Source organism: Verticillium alfalfae, genomic scaffold (genome assembly GCF_000150825.1).
Source record: "Verticillium alfalfae VaMs.102 supercont1.1 genomic scaffold, whole genome shotgun sequence".
Classification (NCBI taxonomy): domain Eukaryota; kingdom Fungi; phylum Ascomycota; class Sordariomycetes; order Glomerellales; family Plectosphaerellaceae; genus Verticillium; species Verticillium alfalfae.
The window spans coordinates 3,736,162-3,748,490 of NW_003315038.1; the positions used below are offsets into that span (position 1 = coordinate 3,736,162).

At 55.5% G+C, this 12,329-nt stretch overlaps 6 protein-coding genes across 6 annotated transcripts; 3 read left to right on the plus strand and 3 right to left on the minus strand.

Moving 5' to 3' along the window:
- Nucleotides 1-630: 630 nt before the first annotated feature.
- On the plus strand, nucleotides 631-1,849 carry VDBG_01128 (polyamine transporter 1; the record flags this gene model as incomplete). The annotated part of the gene is made up of 2 exons (XM_003009399.1): nucleotides 631-1,208; nucleotides 1,390-1,849. 2 exons carry the CDS (start codon nucleotides 631-633, stop codon nucleotides 1,847-1,849), a joined length of 1,038 nt encoding a protein of 345 aa, XP_003009445.1.
- Nucleotides 1,850-1,996: 147 nt separating this feature from the next.
- Nucleotides 1,997-4,812, minus strand: VDBG_01129 (pectate lyase; the record flags this gene model as incomplete). The annotated part of the gene is made up of 6 exons (XM_003009400.1): nucleotides 1,997-2,546; nucleotides 2,674-2,944; nucleotides 3,008-3,287; nucleotides 3,337-3,689; nucleotides 3,930-4,284; nucleotides 4,336-4,812. 6 exons carry the CDS (start codon nucleotides 4,810-4,812, stop codon nucleotides 1,997-1,999), a joined length of 2,286 nt encoding a protein of 761 aa, XP_003009446.1.
- A 2,615-nt stretch (nucleotides 4,813-7,427) lies between these two features.
- On the plus strand, nucleotides 7,428-7,814 carry VDBG_01130 (predicted protein; the record flags this gene model as incomplete). Its single annotated transcript, XM_003009401.1, has 1 exon — nucleotides 7,428-7,814. The coding sequence occupies one exon, from the start codon at nucleotides 7,428-7,430 to the stop codon at nucleotides 7,812-7,814; it is 387 nt and encodes a 128-aa protein (XP_003009447.1).
- Nucleotides 7,815-8,861: 1,047 nt separating this feature from the next.
- On the plus strand, nucleotides 8,862-9,318 carry VDBG_01131 (predicted protein; the record flags this gene model as incomplete). Its single annotated transcript, XM_003009402.1, has 2 exons — nucleotides 8,862-9,246; nucleotides 9,293-9,318. 2 exons carry the CDS (start codon nucleotides 8,862-8,864, stop codon nucleotides 9,316-9,318), a joined length of 411 nt encoding a protein of 136 aa, XP_003009448.1.
- Nucleotides 9,319-9,567: 249 nt separating this feature from the next.
- On the minus strand, nucleotides 9,568-10,302 carry VDBG_01132 (conserved hypothetical protein; the record flags this gene model as incomplete). Its single annotated transcript, XM_003009403.1, has 2 exons — nucleotides 9,568-10,182; nucleotides 10,234-10,302. The coding sequence occupies 2 exons, from the start codon at nucleotides 10,300-10,302 to the stop codon at nucleotides 9,568-9,570; spliced, it is 684 nt and encodes a 227-aa protein (XP_003009449.1).
- A 665-nt stretch (nucleotides 10,303-10,967) lies between these two features.
- VDBG_01133 (conserved hypothetical protein) lies at nucleotides 10,968-12,313 on the minus strand (the record flags this gene model as incomplete). The annotated part of the gene is made up of 4 exons (XM_003009404.1): nucleotides 10,968-11,687; nucleotides 11,740-11,823; nucleotides 11,923-12,034; nucleotides 12,165-12,313. The coding sequence occupies 4 exons, from the start codon at nucleotides 12,311-12,313 to the stop codon at nucleotides 10,968-10,970; spliced, it is 1,065 nt and encodes a 354-aa protein (XP_003009450.1).
- Between the last annotated feature and the right edge of the window lie 16 nt (nucleotides 12,314-12,329).

Here is a 12,329-nt window from a genome sequence, read left to right on the forward strand (position 1 = left end):
TTTGCTTGAAGGTCATGCCAGATCTGAACAGTTACCCAAATGTGAAAGGCGGCCCAAGAGAGGCTAGAGAGCCTCCGCTCGAGACGTTGAGGCATCATCTAGAGCGGGCCATACGGTCGGTAATCGATACCCGGGCCAACGAGGAGAAGGCAACCACGCCACGACACTCGAGCTCGAGCTCGAGCTCGGACAGTAACCATACCTCGCCGGTCAGGATTATACCAGGAAAGCGAAGCAGCAGACGCAGCAGTAGACCTGTGTCTACGCTATCACGGACGATCTCGGAGGTCCGTGACGGTATCGAAAGCAGGCGGGATCTGGAACTCTGTGGCCCGCATGATGGTGAAACAAAGACAGAAGAAGAAGAACAGGGCGAGAGAGACCCGAACCTGGTAGCGTGGGACCGACCGCATGATGCAGATAACCCGAAGCAATGGTCGGAGCATCGAAAATGGGCTGCTGTTTTTTGTGGTGAGTATGTCTTGGCGTATTCGGCCTCGATGTAACTGACGATCCGCAGTCTCCTGCTTTACCTTCTTGTCCCCCGTCTCTTCATCAATGGTTGCTCCGGCCTTGAAGAGCATAGGTCAAGACTTGAATATTTCTAGCTCCACGGAGCAGGCCTTGACAATGTCCATCTTCGTCCTCGCTTACGCTCTCGGTCCCCTTGCATGGGGCCCTCTTTCGGAACTCTACGGTCGCATCATTGTCCTGCAACTGACAAATCTCTTCTATATGTTCTTTAACCTGGGCTGTGGCCTGGCCCAGACCAAAGGCCAGATGATTGCGTTCCGCTTCCTGGCCGGACTCGGCGGCTCCGCTCCCATGGCCATCGGCGGCGGCGTCCTCAGCGATCTCTTCACAGCCGAGGAGCGCGGTCGCGCCATGGGCATGTACTCCCTGACGCCGCTCCTCGGTCCGGCCCTCGGTCCCATCGCCGGCGGCTACGTCACGCAGGAGACCACGTGGCGCTGGATCTTCTACAGCACGACCATCCTCACAGCCACCATCCAGGCCGTCGGCTTCTTTGTGCTCCAGGAGACTTTCACGCCCGTCCTCCTCGCGCGCCGCAAGGCCCGCCTCATGAAGCAAACGGGCAACGAGGCCCTCCACACCGAGTTTGACCACCCGGACCGCACCGTACGCGCCACACTCGCCACGGCCCTGACGCGGCCCTTCCGCCTGCTCGCGACGCAACTCATCATCCAGTGCCTGGGCCCTCTACATGATGTACCTCTACGGGCTCATGTACCTCGTTCTCTCGACGTTCCCGGGCCCTCTGGGAGACGTCTACTACCACCAAGCCCGTCGGTCGCCCGGGGGCTCAAATAACCTCTCGCTCGGGCGTCGGCTTTTTTCCTCGGCGCCCAGCTGTGCGCGCCCCTACAGGACCCGCGTCTACGCCCTGGTCAAGCGCCGCCGCGGCGCCGGCGTCGGCCGCCCCGAATTTCGCGTGCCCATGATGGTGCCCGGCGCCGTGCTCGTGCCGGCCGGCCTGCTCGTGTACGGGTGGACGGCCGAGGCGCGCACGCACTGGATGGGCCCCAACGTCGGCGCTGCCCTGTTTGCCATGGGCACCATTATCGGCTTTCAGTGCGTGCAGGGGTTCCTCGTCGACTCGTACACGCGATATGCCGCGAGTGCCGTCGGCGCGGCAACTGTGCTCCGGAGCCTGGCGGGGTTTGGCTTCCCGCTGTTCGGACCGGACGTCTACGCGAGCTTGGGGTACGGATGGGGAAACACGGTGCTGGCGGGCGTGGGTGTTGTTATCGGGTGGCCTGGCCCGTGGCTGCTGTGGAGGTTTGGCGAAGGGTTGAGGAAGAAGAGCCCTTATGCAGCTGGGGCGTGAATATGAGAGTTGCTAGGAACAGGGCTGTTGTCACTTAGAACGACAGAAATACAGGGTCTTGGAATGGGCCCCTTTTCGCCGACTTATATGCTGCAACTGCCGGGATGATGACCGCGATGTGCTCACTTCGCCTCCCCTAACTACATCTCAGACTTGCATTGCCCTGCGGCACTTGGGAGGTCCAGAAGCCGGTGCCCCTTCAAAGACGGCCACGCCAAACGTCCTCGTCCAGCTGCCTCCCTCGCTGTCCTTGACCGTCAGCTCGATGTAGTCGATACCAGCCTCATCACCAGCGGTGTATGTGGCCCACGACCCTTCTACTCCCACGCTTCCCTTTTCTGCCCCCGCCGCAGTAAATGTGGGCTTTTTCTCGAACCCCCGGAAGAGATCCTTCAGGTCGATAATCACAGACTTGCCCGGTGCAACATACGCGTGGGGATCCGCCATGAAGTTGAGGTACCCCTCGATAGGCTCATAGCCATCACCACCGGTGGAACCGTCCCACCAGTCGGCGATGCCGTCGCCGTCGGCATCCCAGGAAGCCTCGCGCGTGACGGTGGGGAAATCCTCGAGACCACCTACGTCCGCTGGGTTGTCAATGAGACCGAGCTTGCCGGACTTGGAGCCCTTGTACGTGTAGGTGCCCGTGAGTGTCTCGTTGAAGATGCGAGAGTCGTGATTGTCAACGACCGGCTGGCTGACTCCAGCGTCAGAGAGGACACGCTTGTAGGCCTCGGTCGATGGCTGTGTTTCGACATACGAGGGAAAGAATCTGATCAAGTTAGACAAGAATGACGATGCAAGGGTCAAGATGGTGCACGTACGGCTGATCATAAAACTTGCGGTAAGAGGGAGCCGGGCTAATTGTCACATCGGCCCAGCAGGCGACGTTCTTGTTGGAGCCCGTTCCATCGGGAGATGCGTATTGCACCGAGTCTTGGTCGAAGACGCCAGGCATGGAGTTACCCTCGCAGTAGTATTGTTGCTGGCCGGGCAGCTGGTTCTCGTACTGGGCACGCAGAGCATAAGTGAGATTGCTGGCAGGGCCCTGCTTGTAGACATTTCCGACAAAGTTGACCTCGTGCGCACCGCCATCTGTGACACGGCGACCTGATGATGTTAGTGTGCTGTTTTGTATCATAGCAGTGAAGTACTCACCAAAATTATACACGACATTGTTACGAATATCTAGACGCCCTCCGAATTTGCCCTCGTCATCCAAACCACCGCCCATGCTCCAGCTGCGACCCTCGGCGTGCGCAATGAGGTTGTGGTGCAAAGAGCCGACGTTACCGCTGACCGTCGCAGCGAATCCGTGCTCCCGGCCGGGCGGATAGTTCTTATGACCGGCGACATTCAGAGGTTCGGAGATCATGCTGCGCTGGAAGGTGATGTTGGCCGCGTTGCGAGAAGAAAAATTCTCATCAATACCCCATCCCTGTCACTGGTCAGTATAACCACTACCCAGCAGCAGAATGATGGCTAACCATGGAGCAGCGATCCAGGATGCAGTGGTTGGAGCCCGCCATGCCCATAGCATCGACTGTCTCGCCAGAGACCGTGCCGGGCCGCACCTTGATGTGGCGGAAGATGGTATCAATGGCACCAGATAGGCCCAGTGGGTGCCCCTGAACGATGATACCCTTCCCAGGAGCCGTCTGGCCGGCGACTGTTACATATTGGTCGCTAACAACCATGCGAGACGTGGTGGTGATGACGCCTCCCACGTCAAAAACAACGTAACGAGGACCTCGAGCAACGGCCAGAGCATAGCGCAGAGTACCCTCCTCTTCGCTATCCTCAAGGCTGGTGACATGGATGACTCGACCACCGCGACCGCCTCGAGCGAAACGCCTATTCCATGGTCAGCGAGGCCATGGAAGGATATTGTGAAGAACCCACCCGTAACCCTCAGCTCCAGGGAACGCCAACTGTGCGCCACGTAGCATGAAAGCGTGACCGATGTAGGTCTCGCCCCCTTGAACGACATCCACGCGCCAATAGAACGTTCCAAAGACGTCAAGACCTTATTTTCTTTTGTCAATCAAGCGCTCGCGGATTGGGTAGTGGAAGAACTCACCGTCAAGCGTGGTCGATGTCTTGTCCAGACCCAAGGCCAAGCTCTTCAGCTCTGTAGGTGACGTGCCAATGTAGACATTGTATTTTGGTGATTTGGCATCGGGGGCCCGCCAGGATGCCTCATAAGTGTCACCGCCCTCGAGCTGGACACGCTCGTCGCGATTGTTCGGCTCCGGGAAACTGACGACGTTGTCGATGTCGGGAGTATCTATTTCGAAGCCGTTGAGGAAGACACGGCCGTCGGCGCCGGCAGGTATGAACTCAATGTTGGTTGTATCGTTTGCACCAGAAACAGTGAATTGAACGAAAGAATGAGCAGATTCCCAGATGTTGTCCACGCGCACTGATTGGGCAAGCTGAGTCGAATTAGCCACATCCGAGGATCATATCATAGAGGCTCAGCGCACCGTCTCCGCAGCCTCGCCGTTGACCTTCACGGTCAGAGATGCGACTGCCTTCAGGCTGTCCCAAGCGTTGTGCCAGGTAAGCAGCGAGTGCTCGCCGGCTGGAAGTCCCGTAATGGAAATGGTCATAGGCTTGTTGCCCGCATCGTCGGTGTTCGTCGAGATGCCCTGGGCCACGACCCTCTCACCCAACGGCGCTACGCGGCGAGTGTAGTGCCACTTGTAAGACGCGCCCGCGATGGTGGAGTTGGCGGCAGCGACAGTGATAGAAGTGTCGCCAAAGGTGGTAGAGACGCTCTTGGGCTCGCCGGTAATGGTCCACAGCTTGAAGTCAGGCTCGTCAAGGGCCCGGACGCGGGCGGGGTTGAGAATCACACGGAGCCGAGAGCTGGGAGGTTTCGGCGCTGGATCGCCCTGAGCCAGAACGGCTGCGGTGCCGAGGGCAAAGGCGACAATCGTCGCAAAGGCAGGCGACTTCATGATGATGTATTACGCGTTTGTCGAGCAGTCAAAAGAAAGAGACCAGGCAGCCGAACAAGGTTTTGCCGGTGCTGTGCCGACTAATGGATCCCTGAGTTTTCTCTTGTGGGCGACCAGGCTCCCTTTTGAACACGTCCGAAGTGCCATGAGATGCAGAAAGCAAGGCGCGAGATGTGATCTTCGGCACATCGTTACTGCCATAGATAACTGGGAGCCGTGGATTTTTCCACGAGTCGCTCGACAGCCATCACAATCAAGTGCCCTGCTCGTCACCGGTCGGCTCTCGCGTCGGATCCGAGGCAAGGGTGTGACGATGCTGCCATGGCTCACGTACCGCCGCCGCAGCTGAATGTGAGAAAGAGGATCCAGATTTCCTCGCATGGCCTGTGGCAGCTCGTCTCCATAGTTAGCCACGAAGGTGTCTCGCCAAATCAGAACACGAGAGTTGCAGATGGCATTCTATCTCTTGTCGCGATGGCAATTATCCAGGCGAGCCCATAGTTTCGAGTTGATTCTGGATCCATTAAGCATGTCGACTGCTGTCCATATGTGAAACGGAAGCCCTGAGCTTGTTTCTTGGTATCCCTGGTCGGGCAGGCTTCCCCAACTTGGGTCGGGTGTTGAAGAATCTGGATAAGATCTACCTCCCTTGGGGCGTCAGTGCAGTGCTAGCACAAGCAGGTGTCGGTGATCCGTCCGTAGAATTGCTCCGATAGTCCGAACGAAGGCGCTTGCATATGCGCGACATGGTGATGAGGGGTTGGTGGAATCTGGAAGGGTGTGATGGGAAGCTGGTGTTCCTGGCGAGGTGTGGTCGGGATTGAGGGGGTGGAGAGTCCGGTCAGGGAAGGTACCACACCGCAGGTACTTTGGTACCAAGAAATCGGATGGAGCGGCCCGTCGTAGGCTTACGATTTCAGTTGACGGGGTGCAGTGCGGGATCGCGGGCGAACCCTTCCCAAGAGCTCAGCCAGTACAAGTACAGCGTCGCGCCAGGGCCTGCATTGTGCGTCCTGTTTTCCAGGGCTCACCATAGCTTGGCCTTCGACCCGAGCGCCCCTGTACGTCAGTTTTCGTTGCTACCCTCCAAATCGGCTGCGAGCCGAGCGAGGTGAGCCAGTGTGAGCACGACTTGGTCACAGGACATGCTCTTTGTCGATCCCTCGGTTGATAGTTCAAGCAACATGCTTGGACTGTTTAGGGTGCTTTCATAAGCCGGAGATCGATCAGCTTATCCTGACTTTGGCTAGAGTTGCCGAGAAGCTCTCATCAGTCCGCGGCGAGGTTTCCTTTCAGCGCCGTTGTTCTACAATATCTTGTACATCACGTAATTTTCCGAGTTGGAGCTCCAACTCTCAGGACATTGGGTTTGGGAATCTACAGCGATATCATCCAGCTAGAATCTTTGAGAAGCCTCAGACTGTACCCGCTTGAAGCAAACAACACTTAGGTCAGGAGACCTCCAACTGTTCAGTCGATGTCAGGCACGCCAGTCTCACGAGGACAGACCACTACTTGAGCTGTCATTCGCGGCCCAGGATATTCAATGCTATAGGAGCACAGTATGAGCTTTCACTTCATTGACTATTGATTAATTACCGTATAGTCTGTTGAGAGGCTGGTCCTGAAGGCCGTTCTCCCGACGAACCCTCAAAATTTCTTAGGAGATCTGTCAGAGATGAATGATCTCTTCTGACTTCAAGCTCAGGCTACATCTTTGCTACTTCAGCACTACCAATGCCGAACTTGAACGGCGCACTGGATGTCTACTCTATCAAGCTGCTCGTACGCATTGTGCATGGACGAAGTGCGGGTGCCGTATGTGAAACGTAGATAGGTAGGTAATAATCATGTAAGGATAAATCACCTCATACCACGATATATTTCTTTGCCTATTGACCAGAGGAATGTGTCTCGCAACAGTGAATTCACCACGAACAGTCCACGTATGCCCACGAACATCATAGGGTTCAAGACTTACAGGTTGGCTGCGGTGTAATTTCCTGTCATTCATCTTAGTTTGCCAGGTTCTCGCAGCACGGAACGATCAAAACAGAACTCTATCCACTTTCGAATCGCATTGGACTTCGCAAGACCAAAGGCATCGCAGCATCTCCCGCCCATGCGCATCCTACGACGGATGGTGTGGAATTTATCGTCGACTCCGGCGCATGACTCGTCACTTGGTTCTCTACGCCACTTCGGTAGAAAGGGGCGCGACCACGCGGGGAATCGGTCTTCGATGCTGCGTCGCACGCGATCTGTTCCTCCCGCCGCCCCGGAATGCTCCTATAATGCGGGGAACATGGGGATCTCTTAAGGGTCTGTCTGGCCTAGCCACAGGGCGTCCTTTGCGTTGCCCTCAACACTGCGGTTATTCCACCAATTAAGTGGCCCTTTACTCCCATCACGAGATCCCTAGCAGACCATCTCCATCTCTGACCGTTGGGACGCGGACGCTGGTGCTGGTTGATCCTGCAAACTCGTCTTCAAACCTCTCTGGAATCCGCTCCGTATGCGATATATCCAGCTCACCATCGATCGACCTGAAGCAAACCAGCAAGCCCCCCCAGCCCCCCCCCGGACTGAATGAGTGGAACCCTATGGCCGCCAGCATGCCTACGATGAGCGACCACCAGCTGCAGCCTGCTAGCCCCAGCAGACCCCTGACCAACGGCCACTTCCCGCCGTCGAGTCCCACATCCCCGAGACCCTCTCACAGCTTCTCCATTCAGCTGGAGAGTAGCATGCGACGATTCACCAAAGATAAGGACCAGCAACGTGCTGGCCCGTCACATGCTTCAATTCTCAACGGGTCATATCGATGTCCATCGGGGCATGCGACGAGGGCACCCAGTGAGTCTGGACAGCCGACGACGCAGGAGGACTGCGTCGAGTGTAATCAGATTCGGACGCAGCTGCATCAAGTGCAAGCCGAGATGGCCAGTCTGCGAGAGATGTTCGGAAAGCAGACGCGTGTGTCACGGCGAAATGAGAAGTAATTGTCTGTGTCCGAGCATTCCTAGTACGTTAGCTTACTCTGTTGCAAGACGAAAGGTCTGACTGACTGATTCCTGACGATATTAGTGTTTGCGAACGACCGTATGAGATATCTGAAAGTCCTGGCTTGTATGAAGCAGTCTTCTTGACAAGGGCGCCAGCAGTGTTTTTGACATTCGGGTGTTGAGGGGTTTAAGCGGGTTTGTTGTTCGGAGTTCCGGTTGTTTAACTCAGCTTATGATTGCTGTAATAGCCAATTTCAAAAAGGTCGACGTCTTTCCTGGTTTCAAAGCATCATCTTGACCAACCTTCGCTCGTGCAGCTATGGTATCTCGAAGTTGTTTCTCCTAAGCCGTATGGTAGGCAAGGGAAACAAATCATGCAACCGGCAGACCACAAGACGTCTGCTTTCACACAAGCCAATGTCCTTTGTCGCCATGAGTCGATAGGGGATCAGTCGTTTGGTGACAGCTTATATGAGGCATTGTTCTTGTTCTCACTCGAGATGGTTGAATTCGAAACACGGTGACAAAAAATATTACAACAACTTAGTCCTGCCCACATACTGAGCAGCCTTGTTGTCAGGGCACCACCTTCTGGGCCTCTATTTAATCCTCCCGTCCTTCATACAGCCAGGACAACGCTGCACCGGGATTAGGCTGCAAGACCACATTTCTTTTCTCAGTCTGAACAACGATTTCACAGCATCCGACCTCAGGTCGCTCAACTTCAGCACATCTCTTACATTAGTGTCAGTCCCGCTCATATGCTGCTCAACGGCAGAAACTGAGTCAAATCACAACAAAATCATGTCTGACACAATATCATTGGCAACCCTGGATTTCAACAGTGCAGACATAGCCGACGCTGGCAGAGGCCCCCACCAACAGGCCATCGACGAGCCCCATGCCGTTACCGAATATGCGGATTTTGCCGCCAATGGCAAGGCCTCTCGAAGTCGCTCAGACGTTTTAGAAAAGGCGATAGAGACCCAGCGTAGGATGCTTCAAAAGTCTAGAGAGATCATTCGGGGGCTAGACCACCAAGTCATGTCAGATCTTGCAGTGATTGACCGAAAGAACAGAGCCCTTTACGAAAAGGACACCGAACTACTTCGCTTGACAAAAAGGCTCAAGAAAGAAGGCCACGAGGCTACCGTATCGGACTTGCTTCTTAATGACGTGGCGACGGAACTGGCGCACCAGCATCAGAAGCTGAAGTTTGCTGTCTACCATGCGAATCTGTTCCAAGACCGTCAGAAGTTACTTCTGAGTCTACTTGAGGAATCGTTACGCCATGGCCAAGAACCTATTCAAGCTGTGATTAACAACTGGAAGCCCATCTGCATAGGTACAGATAGGATCAGCGACCTCTCGTCGGATGGGGCAGCTGTTGCGCAGCTTTTGAGAATCGTCGACGCACGGAATGAAGAGCGTCCGTTAGAGATTGACCAAAACGATAGCTAACCAAGTGCGTCCAGTGGACAACACAGTTGGTAGGATCTGAGCGATGGATTGGGCTTGTCATGTGCATGGGATATGAAGCTGTAAGTATAGAATTGACGGTGATTGCAAGACCGGCACAGCAGAAGTGCTACCACAGTTTTTGGAAGCGTATGAAATAGCCTCCCGTGAATACAACTTGGTCTGATCACCGTTTGATACCCTCCATAGCCAGTGTCGCTTGAGTCAACAGAAACATGATCAAAGATACAACCACGACAACGGTGAACGTGATAGCCATCTGTACGAAGAGTCAGTCTCTTGAACAAGGGAAGCTGGAGAGGGAAAAGAATACCTTGGCACTGTCGTCCCACCAGCCATCCTCTGGCTTCTTATCCGGCCCAAACTCCGTCGACACCCACACGAGCACGAGAATCCCCGCAATCAAGCAAATAACAGCCGCCACCAGAAATACCAAGCTCGCCTGCCACGCATACACCTGCCAAGTTCTGACCCTCACCTCGCCATCCCTCTTCCCGCCCATCATACTCTTCCGGATCATGAGTCCCTCGCGGTGCGCGCTCAGGCGGTGCAGCCGCAGGCTCTGCTGCAGCGCTGTGAGAACGGCGAACAGCGCGAACACGAGGCCGATGTACCAGCACGCGCGGATGCTCCACGGCTGCTTGCGTCCGTTGTCGAGGACGTCGGGCCACGAACCCGTAGAACTCAGGCAGGCGGCGAGGAGCGCGCCGACTGTGCCAACAAAGTTGAGCTCCTGGAGCTTGTGGTCGCGCCAGCGCTCCGTGAGGTCGTCACGGAGGGCGTCGTCGGGCTCATTGAGGATGGCCTGGAGCGAGTCGAGTGTCGTCGAGTCTGGCGCGACGAGGCCGCCATGAAAGATAGAAAGGAAGGTCGCTAAGCTGCCTGACTACAGTAGGTGTTAGGCTCAACGAAAGATGGTGGGTAGCGGCTCACTGACTTGGCCCCTGTCTTCATCTCTATTGCCCGGCTGGCCCGATATGGCTCCTAGGAGCGGCTGCGTCGACATGATGAGTGTGTGCAATCAAGTACTTGCCTTGCAGTCTCAAGGTATATTCAGTGTAAAAAGATTGTGCTGCAATTCAGATACTTGTGTTTGGAGATAAATTATTCTTTGATGCATCTCATTCAGCCCCTCAAAGTGACGTCGTCTCGATCTTTGACCAAGATTGACAACGTTGTCTGGACTCAGGCAACACATGGTGTATGACGGGATGACAGGTGATCAAATTCCAATGGATGTGCCCTGGTGACTGTTGATCCATGCACCTCCGCGTCAGCGGTGGTGCGGCAAGCTCAGTTTGGATGATCTCCGAAACTGGTAGGCTGAAAGGTCGAGCCAAGCCTGAGCCTTCATGTGCTAGGCTTGCAATTACAGGCTACTGGGGTGACGCCCGTAACCAAGTCTCCGGTACCACAAAGATTATGTAGGCTGTTACGTGTGTCATTGCGACTCTGATGGGAACCACTGTTCGAGGCAGCAGAGAAATGAGCAACATAGGCAAAGGTATCCTTTCATTCCAAACTTACAGAGCCGGCCCAAACCAAACCTGGCCTTCAGCTCATCCCGCCAAGCTCATTTATGTACAATGCAATGCAGGCAACTCACGCAACAATCTCCAGTGTTTCCTCGTCTGTTCGCTGTGCCAGACATCACCTCCTTGCCCCCACTCATTACAGGAAGCGCATGCTTCCAGCCGGGCCTCTGTCGGAAAGAGCCTCGACCTCACGTCGAACGGTGCGCACCTCGCGGCGGATGTCGGCCACGTCCGCGCCACCAGGGTTCAGATTACCCATAGACATCGAAGCTGGGGGCAGGGCCTCCTCACACGAGTCGAGAAGCTCCTTCATTGACTGCCAGACGGCGTCGCCACGGGCGGTCGAGTTGGCTCGGCGCTTGCATTCCTTCTGCCAGCTGTCCACAACATAGACGATGAGCTCGATCACGCGAATGCGGTTGTTGCCCGTGAAGCCAACATCTTGGGCGTTGAAGATATCCTCCAAGGCGTTGAGAATCGTGATATGTGACACTTTCAGCTCGAAGAAGATGGTAATGGGCCACACAGGGTTGGCGCCGATCTGTCCGTCCTGGCCATACTCGATCGAGTATCGACTGAGGGCCGCGACGAGGAACTTAATAGGAAACACGAAGCTGTCGAGGCTGACCCGATGAGCAATATTTAGAACTTTCTGTGAGACAGACTCGTACGGCGTGAGCAGTGCCGAGATGCCAGGACCGGCCTCTTGCATCCTCCTGGTGGCCTCATCATGTGTCTGCTCGATCAAAGACGCCCACGTCGTCTCCACAGTGGTGGAGTTGCGGTAGTCGGCAACATGGTAAATCAAGAGGCAGATGTCGAAATAGCCAGCCTGATCCGCATAGTTATTGAAGAGCTGTTTGGCGTCAGTAAATCGCTGTCTGCCACGAAGAGTAGTTGCTGCTTACCTCTGAGACATCGCGTACCTGGCCGTTGAGGGCCTGGTCAATCTCCTCTTTCCTCTCTTCCACGCGGGGGTCCGCGTTCAGGCGCTGCAGGAGGTCGGCTTGAATGTTAGCAACATCGAGGCTCGCGGTGATGCTGTGAATGAGGATTTGCTGCTGCTGCGAGCTGATGCCAGTCGTTCGTACTTGAGCATTTGCCTTGGCGTGCGACAAAAGTGTGACCCTCTCCTTGATGCCGAGGTTGAAGTCTGAGCAAGCAAGCTCCGCCTGCACCTCGGCGGCTTCAAAGTAGCGACCCCTTTGTGATGTAAAACCTGCAAAGAAGGTCGGCGTGATCGGCGCTCGTGGCTGACAGCCTCTGTAGGAATGTGATGACATGTGGTGAGTCAATGCTGAGAAGGCGGTCAGCCCAGCCCTGCTGGATGTACCACTCATACAGATCCAAGTGGAAGACCTCGTCGTCAGTGCTGTTGACAACCTCATATGCTTCCAGACGCTTGGTGCCGATCAGGGTAAGCCTGCCGTCAATCTCCTCGGGCTCGCTGCTAGGGCGGCATCGAGGTGTCGAGAGCATCATGGATCAGATCGTAGCA